At 46.1% G+C, this 27563-nt stretch overlaps 1 protein-coding gene and 1 long non-coding RNA gene across 2 annotated transcripts in view; one reads left to right on the top strand and one right to left on the bottom strand.

Moving 5' to 3' along the window:
• Nucleotides 1–6501: 6501 nt before the first annotated feature.
• LOC306643373 lies at nucleotides 6502–11039 on the bottom strand. Its single transcript, XR_013758914.1, has 3 exons — nucleotides 10908–11039; nucleotides 9795–9868; nucleotides 6502–8142 (listed from the first exon to the last, which is right to left on the bottom strand). It is a non-coding gene; the product is annotated as an uncharacterized lncRNA (long non-coding RNA).
• A 494-nt stretch (nucleotides 11040–11533) lies between these two features.
• IPPK (inositol-pentakisphosphate 2-kinase) overlaps nucleotides 11534–27563 on the top strand; it is a 51566-nt gene continuing 35536 nt past the window's right edge. The window contains exons 1-4 of the mRNA XM_079109447.1: nucleotides 11534–11664; nucleotides 22356–22403; nucleotides 23787–23882; nucleotides 26999–27065. Coding sequence (XP_078965573.1) covers nucleotides 11584–11664; nucleotides 22356–22403; nucleotides 23787–23882; nucleotides 26999–27065 — 292 coding nt within the window. The 5' untranslated portion in view covers nucleotides 11534–11583. The remainder of the gene's footprint in view (nucleotides 11665–22355; nucleotides 22404–23786; nucleotides 23883–26998; nucleotides 27066–27563) is intronic.

The raw sequence follows: 27563 nt of genomic DNA, 5'->3' as shown, positions 1-27563 counted from the left end.
GTTTCTCTTAGGCCCCAAGATGGCTGTGAATCCCACTGGCCAAGCCTGCCCTGCACCATAGTCTAGCTCTTAGTCATTGTTACCCAAAGCACTTGTATAACGCAGTGACTCAAGGGAGTTCATGTCTGCCTGGGACCCCCTCATTACTGTTCCCATCAATCCTCCCGAAAGCTCTTGTGGGCGCCCCGCTCACCCACCTCTGCAGGCAGCTGGCCTGCATTTGCCTGCCTCTCCCACAGGTTCCTGGCCGGGTTTCATGGTGCTTCCTGCTGTCTTCTCCAGTACTATGGAGTTGTGCTCTGTATCACCCCTTCCTGTACCACCAAGCCATATACAAGGGCTGGGACACCCTATTTTACCAAGTCTTGGCCTGTGGACTGTTCTCTGCCTTTAAAGTGGGTCCCAGTCTGACCTCATTAGTGGCACCCTGTGGCCAATTTCAAGCCCATTGAACTCCAGGCTTGCTGTAATGTTTCCTGATCCTTCTCTCAGGCACCATGTAGGGAATGAAAAGGAAAGAGTGCCCTGCTGGCTCACGTGAGATAGGTTCCACTGTATCTAAGCCAAGGAAATAATGCCATGATGTCTGAGGCCTCCCCTCCCATCCCAACGTGCAGGGCTACAGACATGCAGGGCTACAGACGTGCAGTTTCTCCCAGAAATGGTCTCCTTCTCTTTCAGAGCCCAGTCCAGTCCCTAACAGATACCTCCTACTGTCCCTGGCCTTGCCTGATAGACTTTCATGCCATGAATTCTCCCTCCTTGTCACTTGCTGTTTACGGAAACTGAGCACAAGCACTTCTTTGAAGTTCCATGGACAACTCTCCAGCCAGGGCTCGGAGGACTGTGTAGACACACTTGTCCATACTCTAGCATCAGTAAAGCACTGGGGCATACACATGTGCCCCCAAGGCGAGAGTTACTTTTTTTTCCCCCCTTGGTACCAGGGGTTGAACCAAGGGGCACTTAACCATTGAGCCACGTCCCCAGCCCCATTTATTTTTTGAGATAGGGTCTTGCTAAGTCACTTAGGGTCTAAGTTGCTGAGGCTGGCTTTGAACTTGTAATCCTCCTGCCTCAACCTCCCCAGCCGCTGGGTTAACAGGAATGCACACAGTGCCTGGTGCCTCATTCATTTTTGATATATGAGAAGTAAAGTGTTACAAATGCCACTGAGTTCCCTGTGTATTCCCCAGTCTCGCCCCTTGTACAACCTCTGTCCTGAAGTCAGGGTTTATCAGTGGGCCACGTATTGTTATTCTTTGGCTGTGTGCCCAGACATGATAGATGGTGAGTTGCAGGGTTCTACATATATGAATGAGATCACATTACACATACCCTTCTGGAATTTTTTTCCCCCTCAGCTTTAGATTTCTGATTCATCACATTGAGAAGTAAGGACTAAGTGCATTTATTTTAACTGTTGTATGATTTTTTTTTGGTGAATTCACTGTAATGCAACTCATTGATTTCTCCTGCTGATGGACATTTAGGTTGTTTGGAACCTTTTTTATTAGGAGAGTACTGCTGTTCCTGTTTCCTTCCACACATGTGGAGGGAGGCTCGTTAGGGCACATGCCAGGAGGGAGATGTCCTAGCACCTGGCAGCTTCAGGTTACTACATTGTCATCAGTCTTCATGTCCTGTACAGCCTTCCTGAAGAGATCCTGTTACCTGTTTCCTCTTTGGCCTGGGTCATAGTCAGATATTGTAATTTTTGCCAGTTTGACAGGCATGGGATAGTATTTCTGATATATGAGTGTGTCTTTTAGTATTGGTGGATTTTAATTTGCATTTGCCTGGTTGCTAGGGCAGATCAGCATCATTTCATATTTTTGTTGAACATTTTGGCTTCCCCCTTTGTGAATTTCTTGCTTCAACTTTATGACTTTCCACTTGAGCTCAATATCTACCTTATTTGTAGGAGTTTTTATATATTTTCTACTTAAAACATTAATTTTTTCCAGCTGGGTACAGTATTGCACACCTGTCATTCCAGTGATTTGGGAGGCTGGGGCAGAGGCATCACAACTTGGTGAGGCCCTGTCTCAAAATAAAATACAAAAATAGGGCTGGAGGTAGTTCAGTGATAAAATGCTTGCCTCGCTTGCCCAAGGCCCTGGGTTTAATCCCAACACCTCAAAAATAAATAAATGAAGACAAAAATGACAAGGATGAGACTTTATAAAAAGATAAGAATAACAAGGGCTGGGGATGCAGCTCGGTGGTAGAGTGCCCCAGGTTCAATCCCTAGTACCAAAAAAAAATTTTTTATTCATTTTGTTTATTTATAGATGTTATTTTTAGAGCAGTTTAAGGCTCACAGAGAATACAAGTGGAAAAGTACATAAAGTCTTCACCCAACCCCCTGCCCACTGTGAACATACCCCACCAGGGCTGGGGATATAGCTGTTGGTAGAGTGCTTGCCTCCCAAGCACAAGGCCTTGGATACAATCCCCAGCACCGCAAAAAAAAAACAAAAACAAAAAAAAAACAAACCAAAACCACACCCCACCAAAGGGTACATTTGTTACAACTGATGAACCTACATAGACATGTCATTACCATTCATTACATTAAGGTTCATTCTTGGGGTTGTACATTCTATAGGATTGGAAAAATGTATAATGGTATATATCCACCATTATAGTATCATATGGAGTTTTATCTCCCCTCAATCCCTGGCAACCACTGATCTTTTTTACTGTCTCCATAATTTTGCCTTTTTCATGTCACATGATTGGAATTATACAATATGTAGCCTTTTTCTGACTGGCTTCTTTCCCTTGGCAATAAGCATTTAAGATTCCTGTTTTCTCATGGCTTGGTAGCCCAGTTCTTTATAGCACTGAGTAATATTCCACTGCATGGCTATACCAGTTTATATATCCACTTATCTACTGAAGGACCTCCAGATTGCTTCCAAGTTATGAATAAAGCTGCTGTCAATAGATGTGAGCAGGTTTTTGAGTGAACATAGGTTTTCAGCTCAATTGGGTAAACACCAAGGCTTGATCATATAGTAAGACCACATTTACCTTTATAAGTACAAAACTTCTAAACTGGCCAAACCATTTTGCATTCCTATCTCATCAGTCATGATTGAGAGATCCTATTGCTCCACATCCTCCAGAGCACTAGGTATTGTTAGTGCTTTTGGTTTTGTCTTGTAGGTATGTAGTGCGTTGTTATTGTTTAAATTTGCAATTCCCTAATGATGTGAAAAACTGGCTTATCTGCCAATTGTGTATTTTCTTTGGTGATATGCTTATGAGATCTTTTGCCATTTTTAAATTTTCCCATTGTTAGAAGAATTCTTTGTAGATTCTGGATGGCAGTCCTTTATCAGAATGTCTTTTACAAATATTTCCTCCTACTGACTGACCTTCTCATTCTCTTGACAGCATCTCTTGCATAGCAGATTTTAATTTTAATAAAGTCTGTCTTTTCAATTATTTCTATCATAGGTTGCGCCTTTGGCATTTTATTTTGAAAGTCATTTGCCAATCCCAAGTTCACCAATGTGCTCTTGTTACTTTCTGAATTTTTTGGTTTTGGTTTTACATTTAGGTTTGTGATCTATTTTGAGGTTTATTTTTGTGAAGATATAAGGTCTGTATCAGATTTTTAAAAACATTTTGATGTAGATATCCAGTTGTTCCAACATCATTCATTGAAAAGGTGGGTATTCCCTTTGCTTACATCTTCTGGAACAGAATGTAAAGAATTGGAATAATCTCTTTCTCAAATGTTTGGTACAATTCATCAGTGAACCCATCTAAGCCTGCTGCTCTGTTTTAGGTTACTAGTTACTGATTCACTTCCTTTGATAATTCTTTCCTTCCATGTTCAGGGGATTGTCCATTTCTTCTAGATTACCAAGTTCGTGGGCACACAATTGTTCATAGTATTCCCTTATTAACCTTTTAATGTCCCCTCTTTCATTTCTAATGTTGTTATGGGGCGCAACTTAAGAACAGACAGACCAGCACTGAGAAGTCCAAATTTGAGAGTCTTTATTAAGCCGGCCGGCTGACTGTCTCACAATGCCCCAAAAATGGCTACTGGGAGAACAGCCTTGACCACAGGGTTGCCAGGGGTTCTTATTCCAAAAAATCACATCAATCATAAGTGCCTGTTGCTCTGATTCAAAATTACAAACTAACATCATGAGATCTGCAATCATTAGCAGAGGGGGAAGTGGGTCAAAATGACCTTACTTAGGTACAAACTAAAAGAATGGTTACTAACATCCACACAATCATTGTTGACATCACTGTTCACATGGTGCATTGTTTAAGAGAAATAGGAATCAAAAGAGAACAATTTTTCATCACGTAAGAATTGTCATTTTGTACTGCCAAACATGTCACGCTAAATAACTGATGATGAGTACAGAGGCGGGGTGTTCCCATGGGAGAGGCTAAGCAATTGTTGATGGGTACAGAGGCAGGGCGTTCCCATGGGAGAAGCTCATTTCCTACATAACATGGGGTCTCAGAGCAAAATGGAGTCTGTTTAGTCATTGCCTACATAGCCTGGCCTGTAACATTTCCATAAGTCAAATCTACCAGCCCATCTCAGTGTGTTCTCTCAATCTTATCACAATATTTCAAATGTTGTCTTTTCTTTTTCTTATTATGCCTGGTTAGAGGCTTAATGATTTTATTCATGTTTTCAAAGAATCAACTTTTGATTTCACTGATATTTCTCTTGATCTCCTAGGAATTTCCAATTTTTATTATACTTATTTTCTTCTGCTTACTTTACTCTGTAAATTCTTAGTTCCCTAAGTGAAAATTTATTGATTTTAGAACTTTCTTCCTTATGAGACAGGAGACCCAAATCTCCCCAAGGTAAACATTCCCTTTTTCTTTTTCCTTTAAAAGCTGTGGCTAACAAATAAATGCTAGATTGAGTTTACTGGAGGATACTAACTTACTATTGAAGTTTTTCTAGAGAATTGAGGTTTTTATTCTCTGGGTGATATGTAACATATAAAGTTCTTTGCAACCAGATCATATATACACACACACATATATATAATTCAACATGTCTACCTATCTATATATTTTGCAGTACTGGGGATTGAACTCAGGGGTGCTTCAGTACTGAGCTACATCCCCAGCCCTTTTTAGTTTTTGAGACAGGGTCTTGCTAAACTGCTCAGGCTGGTTTTGAACTTTGATCGTTCTGATTTGCTGGGATTACAGGTGTGTGCCACCATGTCTGGTCAAAGATACTTATACATTTCACATTTCTTCATTTTAAACAGTTGAAGCTGTCAGGAGTTGGTGGGAGCAGGTATCAGTGGCCCGGATCCTTAACTGATAGCGATCAAGCAACTCACTCATCCCTATTGCTCTATTACAGCTGCTGCTGTCATCAGTCAGGGACCCAAGCATGTTTCCAGGAGCAGAGGAGGCCTCTACTCAAACCTTCCAGGTGTCTTATCATGTCAGAAAAAAATTTAAAGGCACACAATACAGTTCAGTGGTAGAGTGATTGCCTAGTATGTACAAGGCCTAAGTTTGATCCCCAATGCTTAAAAAAAAAAAAAAAAAAAATTTGTTGGCTTTTGACAGTTTGATGATAATGTGTCTCAGTGTGGGTCTCTGATTTTGTCCAATTTGGAGTTCTTTGAGCTTTTGGATGTTTATATTCATGTTTTCAATCAAGTCTGTGAATATTTTTGGCAACACCAGTTGTTTCTGGAACAAGTGCATGGCTGTCTACCATGGGGTTGTAGGGTCAGGGATGAGTAGTTATTGTCAAGTCAAGGCCTAATATTAACCCAAATTAACTTCCATTTATCATTTACACCTGCCAGTGGAATTTCCAAACCTTCAGTAGACAGAGTTCCAGCAGACTCTGCCAGTACAATTGTCTAGGCAGGGAGATGGATTCCTGGTGCTTCCTAATCTAACACCTTCCCAGAATCTTTTCTCCTTTGCAAACAAAACAAAACCTTTAAACTTAAATGCAAAAACAAAAACAAAAGTTCTATATGCTAATGGGATACTCCTTTACTTTTGAAGGACAATTTTGCTGCATACAGGTTTAAGACAGAAGAGGAAGGGCCTGATCTCCTACCCAAAAAGTGTTTTCATTTTTTTTTTTCCTTTGAGTTTTTTGGTGTGTATATAATTTTTGCAGAGAGCTGAGGCCACCTGGCACCAGGAGGTGGTGCCATTGTGCATGGCCATTCAACTGACAGCTACCACTGCTGTCCCAGCATACAGCTAAGTGGCCACACCAGTCCTGCATGATGAGTAAGTAGGGAAGGAACTGGCCAGATCTGCTGCTCCCTTGATGGTGTGGCTGTCATTGCAGCAATTGCTGTTTCAGCCACGGTTGCTCCACTGCTCACATTAAGTGCTGAGAGCTGATAACACTAAAGGGAACTGCACTTTGCCTTTTCATAATTTCTATCCAAACTGAGCAAAAAGAATCCTTTACATTAATGTAATCATCATACATTAATGATGTTAATCTAACATCATTAGCAGTCACTAAGGGACTCTCCCTTTAGAGGGCCGTGAAGAAGAGGCCCAACAACAGTGGTGATTGGCATGTCTTGTGGATAAGTGGTTGCCTGAATCTTTGCTTCAGTGTCAGCCATGAATGGTGGGTTCCATCTGGCTCCCCTGGCTATGTAGCTTTTTCCACCCAAAAAACAGCACACCCCTTATTTGTGTCCTCTATTCTTTCATCACCTTTTCTTCCTCTCATTTCTATATTGCTCACCATTTGTTTCAGTTTGTAATCTGTATTGCACAGCAGACATCCAGAGACTCCCATCTAAATTTGGAGGGAGGTATTTAGATGAAATTGTAATGAAAACCTGATTACATGGGATTGAGAAATGAGCAGATAGCAAAGACAATTCTAGGTAACAGTTTTAGGCTATTTGTTCTAGAAATTTTGAGGTAAGAAAATAACTAGAGACAGATAATAGCTTAGAGGATTTTCAGAATAACAGAAATTTCAGCCTTTTTGGAGGAAGACTGCAAGGGCAGTTGAGAGGGAGAGAATACCCCAAAGGATGGAATAATTGGTTTTAATACAAAGCACAGAGTCGGACAAGATCTGAGAAGGGGCTCTGAGCACTGTGCCGCTGTTGTAGAGTCCATTTAAGGAAGGCACCAGTGACCAGTGTTCAGGGAGAGAAGCTGACAAGTCCAGCAGTCTCCAATCACACAGGTAGCATCTCAACCTTCAAAGAGTGCAGTGGGCCACTTGTCCACAGTGAATGTAGGAGCAGAGGGGAATGGAGCCAGTTTTGAAGAAGAGCTCATAAAAAATGATGAGAGCTAATGAGGGAGAAGGGAGAGAGAGATAAGGTGGGTGGGAATGCTCAGGGAGAGAGCTGTGAGACCCAACAGCAAGTCAGGTTGCCAGTAGGCGTGAGTGAAGGCTGAAGACAAAAGCATGCGAGGACAGGAGCTGAGCAGGAGAAGCAGATGCACATGTTTCCTGAGAGTGTTTTCAGACAAGTAAAAGAAAGGATGTGAAAGGACATCTGAAGGTTACAGGGAGCCATTGATAGTTTCAGAAAGTATCCATAGCCTGTGGCCATAGGGTTGTAGCATGGGCTGTTGGGTAGAATGTGTGGATTTGGTATAGTCTGTCTATGCAAATATGGCTGTATGTCATGGACAGTGAACGTGGAGGACAGGATGAGAATGGATTGTACACAAGAGCACTAATGAATCAGCCACACAATTCACAGATGGCAGCTGAAAGAATGGCAGATGGGGAATGTATGACTGTACTCCACTACGCAGTAGAGCAGGAAGACAAGGAAAAATGATTAGCTGGGCACAGGAGAGAGGACAGGTGGTCTACTGGGCAAGAAAAATGAAAAAAAGAGCAGAGGATAGAGCCAAGCAGTGAAAAGGAGGGATGGTGGGAAGATCAAGGTGGGCACTGCACCAAAGAAGTACATCAAGGACCAAGAAGGAAGAGAACATGGAGAGTACTACTAACCTTAGTTCTCATGTTTTTAACCTTTTGGTAGTTTGTGTCTTCCAGGTTATAGCAGTTCATGTCAAACTGAACGTTATGCATGTTTTCCCTTTCGGGGAAGAATCAGGTCCTTGTACGTCATGGGAAGTCAGTGGGACCCAAAGGGTCAATGCCTGTTGCCAGTAGGAAATAGTTAATAGAAGATAGAGACCCTCATACATGACAGCAGTGGTGCACGCCTGTAACCCCAGCAACTCAGGAGCCTGAGGCAGGAGGACTGCAAGTTAAAGGCCAACCTTGGCCAAAAAAAAAAAAAAAAAAAAGGCTTGGGGATATAACTCAGTGGTAGAGCACTCCAGTACTCGGGGTACGGGTGAGAGATTAAAGAGGATAAAATCTCTTAGGGGGAAATGAGACAGAATACAAAGGGCCTGATCCAACCCAAAAGGTGTTTTCTGCTTTTCTCCTTTGTTTTCAAAGGTGGTTTTTATAGTTGGCCAAAGCAACCTGGGATCAACAAGAGCAGTCACCACTGCTGCCCCTGGGTGCAGCCCCGTGGCCTCGTAAGCTCTGTGGACAAGGTGTAGGTAGGATAGGGACTGGGGTCTGGGCACCACTGCTGCCACCTTTGCAAGCCCCTCTGCCCACTGTGGCTTTCACTGTTTCCACAGCAACCCACTGCTCAGCACCTGTTGCTCTGGAGGTCATCGCTCTGGCTGTCATCACTCCAGAAGCCTTGGTCTAGCCTCTGTGGCTGTCATCATAGCCATGGCAACTGCCACTTCAGCAGCAGCCAGTCTAGATGCCCACATGGCACACAGCTGCCATCTTCCCTTTGAACTTGTTGGGGATTTCCTTTCCCCATGAAAGCTGAGTACAAATGGACCTCACACACGTGTAGATAACCATGGTTAGCAATATGGTGAGTATTCTGTGGTCATCAGTTGACTGTGTGCCTACATGAGCCACCCTTTTGCCTATATAGGCTGCATTCCTCTCCTCAGGGTGCCAGTCTGGTTGCTATAATTCTGAGAGCAGAGTGTCAGCATGGTCAGGTTCTGATGAGGGCTGCCTTCGGGCTAGGTACTAATCTCACAGGGGTTCCACCTTCATGAACTCGCAAAGGGTCCATCTCCAAATACCAGCTCATTGTTTGCGCTTCTGCATATGAATTTCTGGGGGACCAAAAATTCAGTTCATATATTTATGTAGGAATCCTATTTAATAAGTCATTCAGTCTTTACTTCCAATTCCCACAAACTACCTGAGGAGGTGATCCAGTCCATCTAGTATACCCTTGTTCCTGGTTTAGATTTATAGGTTGGGAGTAAAAAGAACCCAGCTTACACTGTCTTAAGCAAAAGATGGAATTCATTGGCTTAGAAACTTTAAAAGCAACCTAGCCAACAGAGTACTTGCTATTTTCCAGCTGTTTCCTGTTGATCCACCTATGCTGCCTGTGTTACTGCTGGCAGAGCAAGTTAATGAGGCTCTTCTGTCAGCCAGCTGAATGTGCTTCTCCCCCTCAGGTCAGTGTAAGCCACAGAAGCAAGCTTCACAGGATCCTGTGTATCACCTTCCTATACCTCCCGAACCAACCCCTTTTATGTAATTTCCAGGGAATGTAATTCCTGGTTGCCCATGTCAAGGTTGAAAGCCAAGCCTTGTGAGTAGGAATTGAGCCCATGTAAGTCAGACTACATAACTGACTGAATAGAGGAAAGGTGCTTCCCCCACAAGGCCTATGTTGGTGTTATGAAGAGGAGTGGGTGTGGAGCCAAGCCATAAAAAAACAACTTATGTCCCCCATCCCTCCAGCTGATACCTTGCTCATCTTCCTTTCCTTCCCTTCTTCCAGATGTTGCCAACTCTAACCAGTGTCAGTGATAAACACTCCTCCTTGGGGGAAAAAAATCAAGATGTAGAATATTTCCAGCACCACAGAGGTTTCCTCAAGAAAATATTTTAATACTTATTGAGATATTGATTCCTCCAGTTCACAGGGAACTGAGAAATTCCATTGTCATGTTTAAGGTCCCCTGGCCTTGCAAGGTCAGGACTTGGTGAACCTTAATATCTTCTCACTGACCTATGCTTGCTCCCTCCACCCCTTTGGGGTCTGTTTACCTCCAGGAATGGCTGTTACTACCATTTCTCAACCTTTCCTGGGGCGGATTCTAAAAAATCCTCCCACCTGGCCTCCCCTTTAACCCAGGCTAGGGGGGGGGGGGGAAAAGATGCTCAAAGCTGTCAGATCATTTTCCTGATCTAGCTTCATTTCACAGGTGCCCAGAGAGACTCTCAGTAAGTGCTTGTCAAGATTAGGTATGAAGGTCCTTTATGAACCACATATCAATCAAAGCAACATTCAGTATTGCAGCAAACCTAAAGCAGAAGCAGATCTGAGAAACCAGTTACTATCCATTAAGCTTTAAAAAGGGTTGTGATGTAAAACGCCATCACTATTTTTTTGGAGATTAAATACAGCTATTAAATATATGTAATATGTTTTAAAATTTAAAAATACTGCTGAACATTTGAGGGGGGTACTGGGAAATGAACCCAGAGGCGCTTTACCACTTATTACTTTCCCCCCTTTTTATTTTGAGACAGGGCCTCATTAAGTTGCAGAGGCTGTCCTTGAACCTGGGATCCTCCTGCCTCTACCCTCCCAAGTCAATGGGACTACAGGCGTGCGCGACCACGCCAGGCAAACTTTTTCTTTTAATTTAAAATATAATATCAAAAGCTATAACCCGTATCAGCAAAAGCCTTTGGTCCCTCAATCATTGCTAGGAGCATCAGGTGGTCCTGAGACTGAGGACGTGTAACCCTCACAGCAGCTCTACAAGGCGGTGCCACTGTCTACTCTACCCCAGTGAATAAAACGAGGGCAGCTTTCCTCCGCCTCTCACTCAACCGAAGTCTCGCGCTCTACCTGCGTCCCTGGAGGTCCGCGAGCAAAAGCGCCACCAGGGCATGGGGGTGTCTCTCGCTAGGCTGGGTCACGTTCTCCCGCGTGGAAAGCGTGGTTGACAATGATTTTACCTCACGGGACCAATGAATGGTTCCGCGTCTGGTAGTCCCGTGAGGGTGCGTTGAGTCATATTCCATTCTACGGAAGCGAAACACGAGGCTCAGAAACGCCAAGCAACTTGCTGGGGTCCCATCATCAAGCAGTTCCGAGCCCCGGTACGCCCAACGTTGGGACAAGACACTCACGAGAGGTCCCGGGCGCCGTGCAGCCGCCGGTCATAGCAGCTACTCTCACATCCGGAGCCCTGGCCGGAAACATCCCTTCCGGTTCCCAAGACCGCGCTTCGGAAGTGAGTCACTCTGCCAATAACTAAGATGGTCGTTGACTGATCCGCCGCCGCGGTCAAAGAGGTGAAGTGGGCGGGAACCCGGAAGTTGCCCGGCTCGGTCATGGCAGCCTCCGGGGGCGTGGCTTCCGGCGGCCCGCGCCTACGAGTACCCGCGACGGAGTCGAGCGCAGGCGGCGGCTGACAGGCGCTCCTCCCTAGACCGCGGTCACTGGGGCCCGGCGAGGTGGGTGGCCCCCCAGGTCGCGTCCTCACGTCCCGGACTGCGAGGCTTCAGGGCCGCGCCGGGGCATGGAAGAAGGGAAGATGGACGAGAATGAATGGGGGTACCACGGCGAAGGGAACAAGAGCCTGGTGGTGGCCCACGCGCAGGTGAGCGGCGGTCGGGCGGCGCGGTTCAGGGCCTTACCCCGCGGCCCGGGTCTTCGGGGGCTCCCCATATCCGCTAGTGTCTCCCCAGTTTGGGTCCCTCATCCCTCTAGCAATCCCTCAGCTCGTTCCCGCGTACCCGCCGTCGCCCTCCCTAGTTCGGTCCCCAGTCACCCCCGAGACTCCCCATCTCGGTCCCTCATTCCTCCGGACCCCCGACCCCGCTCCGTCCCGGGTCCTGCCCCAGTACCACTACCGCTGTTGGGTCCCCGTCCCTTTCGGTATGCCCTCTCCCCTCGGTCCCCGTACCTTCAATATCTCCTTGCCCCCAGCGTGGGTTCTTAGCCCTTCCCCACCACGCCGGGTCGCTGCCGAGAGGCCTCGCGCAGTGCAGCCTCCGCCCGGGTGCTGGCCTCGCCCGATTTGTTAGGCTGCCGTGGGGCGTAGGCCGAGCCGGTCCGGGACCGGGGCCTGGGCAGCACTGGGGGAAGTGTCTGGGATGCTGTCGTTCAGGCATGTAGGGAATTCAGCCTTGTGAAACGACGGTACTGCCGTTCTCCCTGCTGCTGTTAATAACGGGGTACTGCCTACAGGTTCGCCTCCAGAATTTTTTAGAGTTTAGTTTCCTCATTTCAGTGAGTTTCAGAAACTTCAGTGAAAACTTTCAAGGAGGTGAATACAGGAAGAGAAGCATATGGATTTGTGACCCAGAATTCTTTGACATCTTGTTTGGTACAACCTGGCAGGGAGGGAGAGAGATGTCATGTGGGGAGGGTTTAGAGCTTGGAACTTAGAAGCACAGGGAGCTGGGACTCTTCCCAGTTCTGCCACTGTATGGTGGAGGCTCAGTGCCTGCATTTGTAAAGTGGAGCTAGGAATAGAATTTTCTTTTTGGCTTTTCGGGAAAGATCAGTTGAGCAGAAACCAGACAAGTTATGCCTTGCAAGTGAAACCTATCATCCCTATGGAGAGTCGAAGCAGGCAGAACACCGTGGTTAAGGTCCTGCCCTATTACAGCAGTTGTTCAGGGATGGTGCAGGTTCTGGAGTAGGTGCTCTGGCCCATGAGTCTATCCTTGTGTTTTGTTATCCATTAGCATAATTGGGGAATTGAAGAACTGAGACCACAGGTTCTACTCATAACCTTTAGGTGAATTAATAATGGACAAGCCTAATCTGAAGCCTCCCCTTCTAATGGAAACTGATATATTAAGTTTCAAAAGTAGTGGTGGTTGAAGGAGCAAGTTCCAGATATGGAGCAAAAGGACACCCAGGGTTAGAAGAACAGAGGCTTCTGTGCAGTCACCTCTGACCCTTGGACCCCTCTCCACTGTCTCCAACAGGCACATGTCCACCTCCCTTGCCTAAGTGGGCATTTTCAAGGTACCCCAGCTCCTACCTTTTTGCACAACTTCGATCATTCTGGTTGTGTTTCTTTTTACTTTTACCTTTTTAAATTTACCTTTAGCCATTAGACTGCCCTGGACCCGTGCTGTTTAAGCTTTATTTAATTATCATCATTATTTAATCATCATCATTTTTGCAGTGCTGGAGTTAGAACCCAGGGCTTTGAGCACACTAGGCAAATGCTTAATCACTGAGCTGCACCCTAGCCTTGATTTTAAATTTAAATTTGCTTCTCTCTGTGCCTTCCTGTTTGGTGAAGAGTGTTTCAGCTCTTCACTTGAAATTGAAGCTTATTGGCACAAATAGTCTCATAAGAAAATGTTTCCCACCAATTAATGTTGGATGGTGTCTGCAGCTGATGAAGATAAACTGCATTGTGCTGTGTTGAGAAACCTTTGTGCTTGGCCTGGTCCTTGAGCCTGGCTGCCAGCTCATCCCTGCTGGCATGCTCAGGCTTTGGACTGAGAAGAGAGTAAGCCCTGGAAGGCAGCATTTCAGGGCCTGTTGTGCCCAAGGAGAGTGTGTACGCGAGTGGGCTAGAAAGAAGGTGGTTGAGTCAGAACTGGAGGACTCCCTGTTCCTGTGAGCGCTTGGGCACAAATACTGCCCTCTTTCTCATCTGGGAGCAGGTGCATCTGCTTCTCTGCTCAGCTCTCCAGATCAGTATCATCCAGTCCAAGAGAGAGGGAGGCCTTCACCAAGTCTTTCCAGATAGAGGGTCACTGTCTCTGAGAGGCACTGACCTTATAAAACCCTGTCAACCCTCTCTCTGCAGCAAGAGAGCATCATGCACAGTGCAGTTGCAGACAGTCATCTGATACCTGTCCTGCAAGCCCTGAGGGTCTGGGAGGGGACAGCAGTACTGTCATTGGTCAGCAATAGAAGGAACAGTGATGGCTTCTGCCATATGCAAATGTGGAATGAGAGTGAGACTTCTGTGGCATGCAGGACTTGGGACCTGCTGGAGGTCATGGGGCATGCTCAGGGTGGGCAGGAAGGTGAAAGCAGGTCAGCCCACAGAGAGGAGTTGTGACAGCATTCCTCACAGGTGGTAGTCAGCTTCCCCTAGCCCCTTCCTTCAGAGGCAGCCCAGTGGCCCAGATGGTTCCAGTGTTGCTTGTCAGGACAAGTTCTTTCTTGTTTGGGACAACTGTGCAGTGTATCCCTTTCCCAGATACAGCACCTGCACTGTCCTCTGCCCATCTGGTGTGGACCCTCTGTCATGTATTCCTCCTGTTAGTAGCCTGGATGCTATCACCCTTGGGTGTCTGGAACCTCAAGCATGGACCCTGAGGGTGCTTCTTGGTCAGGGCATGTTGCATCGGGACATATACTTTCCTTGTTGCTGCCTGAGCGTATGGCACTTGAGCTAGCAGCCATATCATCGGTCATCAATACCTGTGCCCACCCTCCTTGCTACTGGGCTATACTTTTGTCCCCAGGTCTCTGCGCTTGCCTCCTTCACTTTTGCTTTGTTGGTTTTGAATCAGGGCTTGTTCTGTGAAGGTCATTTTATGTCTGGTTTATCCTTCAATCTCTTAGGTATCCAGGGCACAGCCCCTTGGGTTACCCAGGCCTTGGTATGCAGGCATAGACAGTATGCACTTGTCATGACACTAAGCTGTCATGTTTTCCTTCTTGTTGACAAAGGTAACCTGAAAGATTTTGCTTTTAACTGACCTCCCAACAAAGAACATTTATCAAACTTGTGTAGAGAACTGTTCATTTCCCGTCATTCCGGTTTTGTAACCTTTGTCTGAGATTCTAGGAGAGCTTCACATCATTTCTGCCTGTGGTGTTTGTCTGGACCTTGCAGGTGTGAAGGTCAAGCAGTCAGGGGTGAGGGGCCACCTCATTGTTCCTTTTCTCTTCTTCTGTTTTAGGATATCTGGTTTTTAGATTTTGTTTTCAATATAGCTTTATTTTATATATAAAGTATAAACAATTTAAGTGGATATTTTGCAGAGGATGCATTAGGTAAATTATGTTGTATTCTATGTAATTTGGGGAAATGTTTACAATGTTAAATGGGAAAAGCAGGTTACAAAAGATGTATAGCGTGATTCTAAGTATACATATGTGGGAGGAAAATACATCAGAATGTTACAGGTAGTTATTACTTTGTGACCATATCAAGATTTATTTTTACTTTTTTTTTTTTTTTTTTTAAATGGGGTTTCACTATGTTGCCCATGCTGGCCTTGAACTCCTTGGCAAGCAATCCTGTATCAGTCTCTCAAGTGACTGGGGCTGTAGGCATATATGAAACTGTACCCAGTTCTTTTTTTGTTTTTAAAAATATTTTCTTAATTTCCTACAATGAATATGTATTGTAATCAAGAAAAGGGGCTGGGAGTGTAGCTCAGTGGTAGAATGTGCATTTAACTTGCTTGAGGTCCTGGATTTGATCCCTAGTACTAAAAAAAAAAAAAAAAAAAACACAGGAAAAAGCATTTTTTAAAAAAGTTCATAGTCTTTGATCTAATTTGTGTTTAAGCTTTTTTTTTTTTTTTTTTTTTTGATACCAGGGATTGAACCAAAAGGTGCTTAACCACTGAGTCACATCTTCCTGTTTATATTTTATTTTGAGAGAGGGTCTCAATAAGTTGCTTAGGGCCTCACTAACTTGCTGAGTCTGACTTTGAACTAAATGATCCTCCTGCCTCAGTCTCCCAAGATCCTGGGATTATAGGCATGCACCACCACACCCAGCTCTGTTCAAGTAGTTTTGTATTCTTGGTAAGGAGATAATTAGAAATGAAAATAAAAGATTTTTGTATTAAAAGATGTCCATTACAGAATTATTTATAATAGCTTAGGTGAAAAGCAATTGTTCAGTGCTGTAGGAGTGTTATAGACTTTTTCTGGACATGCTGGAAGCACATAAGAGTTGATGTTCTCTGTTTTGTCCCAACCATGTGGCATATTCCCAAGCTCTGGACTCTTGTTAAAATAGTCTTTTTCTTGGCACTAGCATCTTTTTAAAGAAAACCTCTGCATTTGAGGTTTCCACTGGTGTTCTTACAGGACTCTATTGCTGATACGGCTTCTTTCTTGGTGGGTTTGTTCTTGTCACATTCCAGCTCATCACTGAGCTCTGCATGTGACCCCAATGTATTCCTTTGTTTATATTTGTTAACATATGATTAGGATTTTTATTTTTTATTTTTTATTTATTTATTTATTTTTTTAAACCCCGTGCCTCACTCTAGTATGTGAGGGTGTTCATCTGTCTGGTTTTACGTCTTCCCAGGTAACATGTCCACTTTTTCCTCCTCCTCTGTCAGAATTCAGTTGAAGATGGAGCTCCCCAGTGGCTTGCCCTGTCTTCTGAGAGCTGCAGCGCAGGAAGGTGCGGGGGGCCTTCCATATCTGGAGAGCGAGGCTGCACTTGGCTGGGCCTGCCTTGTGTTGCCGGGGAGCTCAGGCAGGCAGCCCTAGGGCCCTGCACTGCTGTGCTTCGCTCAGCTGTGTGCTTCTCTCCACACGTATTCAGGTTTGCCATCCTTTAGGTATCACCGAGCCACCCTGGTTTGTCCCTAGAGTCCTTCCTGTTTTCTCAGGGTTATGTCAGTGTGGCACATTCTTTCATTTTGTGGATCTGTACCTCCCCCATGGTTTACAGCTGTATCTTCAGTCCTTTAAGGATGGCCCAGAGGTCAAGCTGCAGCTGCCAAAGCTTGGGAAGGAGCTATCTTGCCTAGGCTGGACAAGGTGCCCGTGCCTGCTGCCTGGCTCTCCTGCATGCCTGCAGGACAGTCGACTCCCTTCCAGTGTCACAGCTTTCCAGTACCACCATTCCATTCTCTGTTGGTTTGCTTTGTGGTATTCTCTGAGGCTGAGTGCACTCTGCAGCTTAATGGTACCACGGGGAACACCTAGTGGAGCCCAGCCCCAGCAGCCCTGCTTCTTGGACTGGTGAGTCCTGAGGGCCCTGGGGATGTGTGTTTCTGATTGCATTGCAGAGGTCAGTGACTTGGCACCTCCTGCTTCTGGTGATTGGCACACCCTGTGTGGCCTTGTCTGATGGAACAGAGCAGGGCAGAATGAAAAAGGTCTGTAGGGGGCCCGCCCCACTATATAAACAATTGCGATCCCCCATGGTTTCTGCCTAGGAGTCATCCTCACCCTTTGGGAGAAGCTGGCAGAGCACTGTCTCTGGCCACATTTCTGTGAGGTGACACCTGTTCTGTTGTGTGTTTCTGTCTTCTCTTCCTTTGAAAGTGGCCTAACCTCAGCTTCTCAGGGTCTTTCAGGCCACCTTCCTAGGATATCTCCTCACCGTGATGGAATAACCAACTTGTGAAGGGACAGGGGACTTTGGAACAACTGACTTAGTGGGTGATCCCCACCCCACACCTTAAGAGTGCCTTGCAGGTGGTGGGACAGCCTTTTGCTGTTCATCTTTATAAGAAGGCCCCTCCCTGTCATGGTTTAGATCTTAAGTGTCCCCCAAAGACCCACATGTTGAAAACTTGGACCCCCAACCTGTGGTGGTGTTGGGAGGTGGTAGAATCTTTAGGAGGTAGAGTCTAGTAGAAGGAAATTAGATCACTGGGGACATGCACTTGAAGGGGCTATTGGGACCCCAGCCTCTTTCTTCAGCTTTCTCTATTTCCTGACTGCTGTGAATAGCTTTATTCCACCATGTGCTCCCTCCACAATGTGCTTCCTTTTCAGACCTGAAAGCAGTTGAACTGAACTACCACAGACCAAAACCTCTGAAACTATGAGCCAAAGTAAACCTTTCCTCTGTTTACGTTGATTTCCTGAGGAACTTTGTCATAGTGACGAAAAGCTAGCTAACACACACTGTCTTCACATGGGCAGGTGTTCCTTTTAATGTATTGGTTTATTGTAGGCTTTTTAAAAAAGAATTTATCATGGTAAGAAAACTATCCAGTTTTTAAGTGTAGAATACAATAGCATTAATAATAGGTACAGTTTTATACAGCAGATCTCTAGAATTCATCTTGACCAAAATTTTATGCCCATTTATTAGTAATGCTGTATTTCCCCCACACTTTGCTAGTCCCTAGTAACCATCAGTGGTTCTACTCTACAAATCTATAAATTTGACTATTTTAGAGACCTCATAGCTGAGTAATCATGTGGTATTTGTCCTTCTGTGTTTCTTATTTCACTTAGCATAATATCCTCATTTCATCCATGTTGTATCACATTGTGCAATTTCTCTATTTTATTAGGTTAAATAATATTTCATGGTGTGTATATTCATTGTATGCATTTTCTTTTATCCATTCATTCTCCATGGACATTTAGCTTGCTTGCACATCTCTACTATGAGAGTACAGAATCTTCTATATTCTGATTTTCATTCTTTTGGATAAACAACAAAGTACGGTTTCAGAGGTTCAGTCCATGGTTGACCAGATTGCTTTGTGCCCAAGGTGAGGCTGATCATCATGGCAGAAGGGCATGTTGGAGGAAAGCTGTTTTCACCTATGGTTATATGAAGGAGAGGGAGCTCTCTGTGGCCTTTCATTTATTTTTATATTTTTTATTTCTTTAGTTGTAAATGGACATAATACCTTTATTTTCTTTATTTTTATATGGTGCTGAGGATCAAACCCAGTGCGTCACATGCCAGGCAAGTGCTCTACCACTGAGCTACAACTGCAGCCCCTCACTTGTATTTACTACTAATTATTACTTCTGCCTTCTTCCCAGAAAGTATACAGTATTAGAAGGAAGAAAGTAAAAATTACCCCACATTTCCCACTTAGAAAAGAGCTTTTATTACACTTGACTTTTCCCAGTTGTATGCTTTTGTTGTCTGGTTAGAAATCGTCAATTTTCTGTTTTGGATTCCTCCAGGAGAGGGTGCCTCTTGGGCTCATTATGTCATTCTGTCAATGAGAGCTGACACCAGGTTGATTTTTCACCTAATTTCTGCCATCTGCCCACATGAGTATCAGTGGGCTCTGTTGCCACTTCCTTAATGGCTTCTAACTGGCACATCAGGGGACCTCCCACCTCCAGCTGGTCCCTCCCACTCGGGCCTCTTGTGAGGGCCAGTTGGCCCTGGCTGTACAGGCTAGGCGAGCTCTGAGTTGAGTGTTGGTATTGATTAAGAGTGACCTTTTAAGTTGATTCTGCAGTTTCCTTGAGGATATTGGTCAGGTTTCTGGTGACATTTTTGGATGATAAAAGGGTGGAGAAAGCTTAGTTTCCTTGAAATGGACACATCACTGCATTCAGACTTTCTTTATTGGTGATGGTTCTGGCTCTTTGACAGGAAGGGAACGACCTCTAACAGGGAGATTGAGCCATGGTGCATGGATGGGGTGTCTGAGGATACCCTGGGGTGGCTCCAGAAAGGGAGATGACAGACCTCTTTGCTGCACAGGGCTGGCAAAGCCTGTACCACACCCTCTGCCGGGAACTAGTGCTCCAGTCAGCGGGTCCCTGCTGCCCCAACTGGCAACTCAGTAGCCACAGGGATCCTGACAATTGGAAGGACATGTAGGGCCCCTTCAGGGTTCAGGCTGACATCCAAGTCCTGTTTCACCTTCCATGACCTTAATCTTTGAGATTCAGCCCTTGATCTCTGGGCTTTCCTCCAGGCTGAAGCTGGGCCACTTCATGTATATGTATTATTGCAAAGAAAAGCTATAATTTCCATTTGTAAATAAATAGGAAAGACTAGCTTTTCCTGCCTTTACCAGGAACATGTTGAAAAGAAACTTTGGAAATCTGAATCTGTATTAATGGGCAGTGCTGCCAAGTGTGGTGATGCATGCATGTAATTCCTATGACTATGAGGTTGAGGCAGGAGGAATACAAGTTTGAGGCCAGCCTCATCAACTTAGTGAGACCCTAAGCAATTTAGTGAGACCCCTCTCAAAAAATGAAAGGGTTGAGGATGTGGCTTAGTGGTAAAGCACCCCTGGGTTCAATCCTCAGTAAAAAAAAAAAAAAAAAAAAAAAAGATAGGCAAATGCTGTCAGGTGAAGGGGGTCCCTGTCTTCCTCATGGTTGGTATTTCATGGGGCTTTGAACTCCTTTTTCTGAGGGTGTAGTGGAGAATTCTGTGATGGAAAAACTCACATGACTTGATTTGCATTGTTTTTCTTAGGACTGCTTGGCTATAAAAATCTTTAGTAGCTTTTCAGGTCCCTGGAAAATTGAGAGAGACTCTACTTTCCTCTAGATAATGCAGAACTCTGTGGATGGCAGCAATGGCCCTATTTGAGGCACAGAGGAGAGCTTGCATTGTGGATGGGCCAGGGCAGTGTGGGTAGCCTGTTGATCAGGGCATGTGTATGTTTTCTTATTACATTTCTAGCATGATCAGGCTTACCCTGGGAAACTTACTAACTTCTCTCATCAACACATGTTGGTAGTACGAAATGCCATTCTGTACTGTATTTGGTGTCTGATTGTTGGAGGGACTGATCAGATAGGCCCTTGAACAGAACAGTACTACTGTGTCTAGATGAGGAGTGAATAATTGTTAGAGTGAGTTTCTGAAAAGTTGTCTAGAATTTCTGCGTATCAACTTCTGATAGAATTATGATTCCATGAAAGTGATTGTGTTAGCCATGAAAGTGATTGTGTTAGTTGATTTCTAGGACCAATTGTCGATGCCTGCCTTTGACTTAGGAGGGGACAGTTTTTTAGCATGTATGCTGTAGACCTCAGCCCTCCCCTCTAGGGTTGGTGTTGAAGGAGGGCACATTCATTCAGTGGACTCACAAGAAACCTGGTGCATGGCACCAACTGGGAATGAGAGCTCGCTAAGAGGTGCTGGGGAAGCTAGGAGCTACCGTGGCACATGCCTGTAATCCCAGCTACTTGGGAGGCTGAGGCAGAAGGATTGCAAGTTTGAGGGCAGCCTGGGCAACTTAGTAAGAGACCCTACCTCAAAATTAAAAAAAAAAAAAAAAGGCAGGGGGAGACTGCAGCTGGGGATGTAGCTCAGTGGGAGCACCCCACATTCAATCCCCAGTCTGACAAAAAAAGAAGAAAGATGGGGGGAGGTGGTGCTGGAGAAGCCATCACCTATGCCTGTAGTACATGTCTTAGCTACCTAGGAGACTGAGGTAGGATTTGAGTTCAGGAGTTCAAGGCCAGCCTTGGCAACACAGTAAGACCCTGCCTCTTAAAATTTTTTTAAAATAATTAAATTAAAAAGTTTCATATATATAAAAGGAGGAAGAGGAACGGGAGGACTAAGAGGTCCCAATCAGGACAGATGGGTTTTAGGAGGAGCAGTGTCTGAGTGGGCAGTCCCCAGGACTGAGGGCTGATTTCTTTTCCGTGGGGCCTTTATTGCTCCTAAGGCATCTTTTCTTCTAGAAAGTCGTTCTCTCCAAGCCTTCTCCAATGTGCCCTGCCTACTTTTGCCCCTGCCAGGGTCATGGGGTGGTACCCAGGGCTTCTGCCAGTGTCCACCTCCCACTCCTCTGTGTGCAGGTGGAGCCTCTCCCAGGCACACTTTCTCATGTAGAATGTGTTCTTATTCTGTGTACTACATGAACATTAAAACGTTGGAATATTCCAGTAAACAGATAAAAAAGTGTGTTCGTGACCTGATGCTGTTAAACTTGTGTTGAACCTTTCAAGCCTTTTTGTACCAACAGATCATACCCGTTTGTTACTTAAAACGTTTGAAAACCTGAAATTGACGTGTAAAATACCTTAGAAGAGCACTCAGGTCATAACAGTTTAGTTTAATTGTCACAAAGTAACTGAGCCCCAAATCCCATTACCATTCCCTTCTAGAACCTTTCTTGGGGGAAATCCCACCTACCTGAGGAGTGGGCATCAGGGGTTAATCTTGCCTGCTTTTTAAAATTCATACAGATAGAATTATTTGTGTGTGTGTGTATGTGTAGTTTTTATGAAAATGGGCTAATTCTTTGTAGCCATATGATGACTGCATATCTGTCTTTTAAATACTGTTAACATTTTCTTGTAAATGAGTGCATGGTAATCCATGGCTTGCAGTGTGTCCCCACTATTGATGAAAATTAGATCGTTTCCATTGTATTTAGAATTATAAGTGGTGGTCTTATACAAAGTTGCTAAAGTCTTTTGAGCTCCCATCATTATTTCCTTAAGATAAATAAGCAGGAATGGGCAGGCTGGGTCAAAGGCTACAGGTTTTCCTGGCTTTCCCTGGAAGTGGCTCCACTCTAGCCTCCCCTCCCTGGGGCCTTTCTGGCAGTCTGCCTTGGGACCTCCATGCCTCTTCTTCCCAGTGCCAACCCTGTCCCTGGATGTCCAGTGACTACTAATCAGATTTCTGTTTTTTCCCAACAGCGTTGTGTAGTGCTGCGTTTTCTGAAGTTTCCTCCAAATAGGAAGAAGGTAAGATTGGTGGGTTGGCCCCTCTGTCATTCCAACTGTTATTTAAAAAGACTTGGGGGCCAGGTGCAGTGGCACACAGCTGTAATTCCAGCACTTTGGAGGCTGAGGCAGGAGGATAAGTGCCCCGGGTTCAATCTTTGGCACCAAAAAAAAAAAAGGACTTAGAATTTTTTCTTGGTACAGGAATATTAATGCTAGTTGTAGAAATTTTAAACACAGCATGAGCATTTATTGGAATGTGGAAAGTGGTGGGCACTCATTCCTGATGTGAGAACAGCCAGGCCCCAGCACTTTGACCCATGTTTCACCATGGGTCTCTGCTTGCCACCCACCGTGTGTCACCATGACAGGTCTGTGTGTTACTGAGCAGGAGCTGCCCTGGCCTGGCTTGTGTGTCCTGCTTGAGGGCCCTATTTGTGGTGAGGACCAGGTCTTGGCTTTGCCTTGCCCAGTGCCGTCTGTGGAATTGTGCCCGTGAACAGGCAGGCAGTGTTGAAGTGGCACTGGGCAGGGTTGGGTGGATAATTAGGCTTCTGTTGACCGGGTCTTCCAAGTACAGTGTCACAGACCTCCGCCAAAATGCTGCAGCCCCGGGCTCAGCCCCACATTGCAGCCGTCTAACTCCCTTTATGTGGGAGTCTCAGGCGTTCGTAGGTGGCCACTGAGTAGTAGAGGCTCCCGTGTCCATGGCCCTTTCTCTGCTTCAAGTATGTCCTCTGAGGGAGAGGCTGAGACACTGGTCTGGCTTGTTTTGTCCATGAGGCCAGCTGGGTGGGACTGACCCTTCTGTGAGGGTGGGGTAGGTGGAGCTCTTGAGGTGTCTAGCTGTGTTGAGTGTGTAGGATTGATGTGTCACCAGCTCACTAGGGCAGTGGGTTGAGTGTCTGGGGGCATTGGTGGGAGGAGGTGGCAGCACACACAGGGTGCCTCACAGGGTTGGTTGCACAGGGGAGGAAGGAACTGGGGTGCTGCTGGCAGGTGGGGCTGCAGTGAGAGTGGAATGGAGTGAGCCGGCAGAGGGGCACAAGATGGGCCCCAGCATTCAGGGGCCCCTTGCCTCAGCTGCTGAAGAGAGATGACCCAAAGGATTCTGTTTCAGAGGGATGTGTCCCAGTCAGGAGGCTCCATCCTCTGTTCTGTCTGTCCCCTGTTCATTGACTACACTGCCCAAAGCCACCTTGGCAGACCATCGGCCTCCCTGTGTGAGCTGACTGAGGCAGCACATTCCAGTCAGAACAACATGAGGCCGGGGACTGTGGCCTGGTTGTTCGTGGTTGGATGCAGCCCTTGTGACAGGGTCATGGGGGTTTTGGTGCCTCCCACCCTTTGGTGTGTTCTGCCCAGAGGTCCATCCTGAAGCCATCTTGTACTTGTCTCTTACAGTCCTCAGAAGAGATATTTCAGCACCTACAGAACATAGTGGACTTTGGCAAAAATGTCATGAAAGAATTTTTGGGGGAGAACTATGTTCACTGTGGGGTAAGTGATTTTTGCTTATGTCTCAGTTCATGGGCAGGTTCTGTGTGAACGATAACAGTATCTCAATTCTCCTTTGGAACTTGGTGCTTAATGATAACCCAGTATAGTCAGACTCTCCAAGGGCTTTTCCTACTTGTGCCACGTGGCAGCTGAGCAGATGTTGGGGACCCAGGGTTCAGAGAGAACCCTGCTACCTCTCCTGGCCTCCTGCTTGCTGAGGGCTTTTCAGTGAGTGTCTACTTGTCCTTAAGCCAAAAGGGACCGCTTTGCTCTTGGACTCAAAAACACTTTCCAGTAGGATAGGGAGCAAAGGGAACACCCCTTCCTGCCCCTCCTGAGGCTGCCTCATGGAGAGCACATGGGTGTGAGAATGGAAGCAAGTCCCTACTCTCCACACCCAGCAAGGGCCCCAGTTGCCCAATTTAATTTTAATACCTGGGTTTAGAGGGAAAACTGAGAACCCTTAGCACTGCTGTGTGTATGGGAACTGCTTGCTGCTTGCCTGTGGTCAGTAGGGACAGGACACCCCCTGGCCCACCTGTCTGACCTTGGCTGTCCTCTGAGCTGAGCCTCAGGCCTGGGCCCATGAAAGCGTCCCCAGTCCTGCCTTTCTTTAGCTGTTGCAAGGCGGCTTGTCCCTGGTAGCCTGTTTCCCACACTGGTTTTGTTGGATGTCTGGAGGTCACGGGTGCCACTTTAGGAAGAGTCATGAGGTTCTACCACACCGTGTCCCTTGGATGTTGTCTGTGCCGACCATTGTCCTCCTTGAGGAGGGAATGTTTTCAGAGGTGCTGGAAATGCTGCGGTCCCCACCCTGGCTCCTGTGCTGAGTGGGAGAATTTCTGGTCTTGTGCATTTCACATCTTTCTGGGAGGGAGGACATGGGCAGCAATGGTACTTAATGGCTAGGGTAATTGGATGTGGGGGTCAAGGGGTGGGGACCTGTCGGGTAGGGGACAGGATCAGGGATGTCTCCAGCAGTGGCTCTGGGTTTAGTTCTGTTTGTCTTTGAAGTGAAAGGGTCATAGTAAAGTAATCTGCAGTGATGGCAGCTCAGCCCACAAGGTTACCTGCTCTTGTGTCACCTTCACATTAAGACACTTGCCAGAGTGAAACAGTTTGCTTTTCCTCGGATGAGCAGATGCTGTCAGTGTGGGCCTGATCAGCTTCTCCAGGCAGATGTGTCCCCCAGGTGACGGCATTGTTAGGGCCACACTGACCCTAGTATCAAGAGTGGATATGTCAGCAAGTTAGGTGAGGTGAAGCCCTTGAGGACATTTCATCCTGTTTGCCCTGGGACAAGACACAACAGCCCCTGTGCTGTGGTTGTGGGAGACAGTGACAGCCATACCCTGACTCCAGGCCTGCTGAGGGAGTGTGGTGTTAGCTGAGGTGTCTTCAGGGACTGGAGACCTTAGGGAGCTCCCTGTACTCCTCTGGCCACTGCACTTAAGTACCATGCAGCTCTGAGAATTTACAAGTTCTGCCTGCCCCGCCTCTTTTTGTAGTTGTAGATGGCTAGAACGCTTTTATTTTCTTTATTTTTATGTGGCGCTAAGAGTTGAACACAGTGCCTCACATGTGCTATGCAAGTGCTCTGCCACTGAGCCACTGCCTCAGCCCCTCTGCCTCTCTTCCTGCCAGATCTGCATGAAGTTGGATGCTACGTGGGGTGGCCTTGACTCCCCATTTGAGCCTCAACATCTGATGTGTTGGCCAGATGGGGCGTAACAGGCTGGCAGATGTATCCTGAGCAGTGTCCCTTCATTCCTTCAAGGGTGGTGCCACATCTGGAGGTCCTCACTCAATGCCAGTGTTATGGCTGCAAGAGGGGCATTCTGTGGATGTTAACTCTGGCTCTTTGCAGGCTAGTGCCACACACAGACTGCTTGTCACATGCCTGTGTGGTTGGGCAGATGGCAATGCTGTACAACATGCCTACTGCAGACATTTTATTTTGATTTAAAACCTAGACATCCTCATCATAAAATCCATAATTCAATGTTGTGTAGAAGGAACCCAGGTCAGCTCTTCACTGGGTGGCTATGGATTCAATCAGGCAGTAGGCAGATGGTGGCATGGGATGACCTGGAAGGTCATTGTGTGGCCCAAGACCCATGTGGTGGCTGTGTCTCTGCTGGTGTGCTCAGTGGTGCGGGGCTAGGGTGTTTCTGGGGAGGGGATTTGCCACGCGATTCTTACCATCACTGTCACACAGCTTTGGGACAGGCCCTGTGCCTTTGTACTTTTGATTTCTTTAAAGTTGAATAAGAACTTACACTTAGTGAGATGACCCAGGTCTTGGATTTTCAAACTTTGATGTTTCCCATTCTTTGTTTCACCTTACCTGATTCAGTATTTAGTATTTTAGTATCTCACCTGTTGTCACCTTATATCAAGTTCAGGTAACAAAATCACAAGTGAAACATCTGGGGAGCAGATGACTGGGCCAGGATGTGCTGGGCCCCAGTGGAGAAGCTGGTCACCTCAGGGGCAGGATCCCAGCATTTTTGTTCTAGGCAGATTTCCTGTGTCCCTTTGGGACAATTCAGCCACCCTGAAAACACAAAAGGACAGGAGAGATGGTGAGCAATGAGGCCTCAGTTGAATGCCTTTCACTTGGGGTTCAGTTTCACTCCACAGAGAAACAGCTGAGTAGAGAGAAGTGCTGGGCAGCAGCTCTGGGAGTTCCCCGGTACGCAGTGGTCTCCCTTGATGCTGACCGTCAGACTGGAGCTGCTGCTTAGGTAGCAGTGTGAAATGCTCAGGCTGTCTGAGGGCTCTGTGAGGGTCTGCCCTGTGGCCCAAGAACTGCTGTGTGGTGGGAGACACTGGTGGTATGAATGGCCACCACCACTGGACGCTGGCCACTCTGGGGAGAGCCTGCCACCCTTACTACACTGAAACATTGACTTCTCTGTTTAACCTGGTTTGGTTTTGAAAATAGATCAGCTTTATTCCCAAAACCCATTCTGAGTTTGAGCTGTACAATTTTTTTATTGTGATAAAATAAACAGTGTGAAATTAGCCATTAGCCATGTTTAGATGCACAGCTGTTCTGTGGTATCAACTATTTTGTTATTGTGCAACCCGTGCTGGTTTGTTTTTTCTTACAGGAAGTTGTTCAGCTGCCTTTAGAATTTGTGAAACAGCTGTGTTTAAAGATACAGTCTGAAAGACCAGGTAAGGATGTCTCAATTTAGGAATGTTGTTTGTGATTTAAAAAATATCACTTGAAAAGAGTTTAAAGTGATCCCCTGGGTTAGGTCAGCATTTGTCAGCAGTTCTTTTGCCAGAAACTTCATCATCTCCACACCTGCCTCCCCCTATTTTTCCTGCACTTGCTGGTGGCATTATGGGCAAGACCCAGATTAAAGCTTTTTTCCCCAATAGTCATTGTCAAAGACTTAAATTAAAGTTAATGTGCTGAGCATGGAAATGTCTCTTCCTAGAGCACAGCCAGCTGGTGAGGGTACAGAATTGGCCATTATAAAATTCCTTCCTGATTTGATTTGGAAAATGAAAGCCAGGACTGCTCTGGGCCTGGGGTCTGGCTGTGGCAGGGAGGAGTAGGCTTTGTGCTGTAGGGAAGGCTGAAGTGGTGGAGGGCACAGGACAGTGTCTGGGTTCCAGTCTTCATCTCCTCAAAGGTGGACAGAGGCCTGCTCCAGGGATTTGTCC

The sequence above is a fragment of the Sciurus vulgaris genome (genome assembly GCF_902686455.1).
Source record: "Sciurus vulgaris genome assembly, chromosome: 13".
NCBI classification, from domain to species: Eukaryota; Metazoa; Chordata; class Mammalia; order Rodentia; family Sciuridae; genus Sciurus; species Sciurus vulgaris.
Note: the sequence above shows the minus strand (reverse complement) of the source record. Positions and strands in the feature narration are given on the sequence as shown.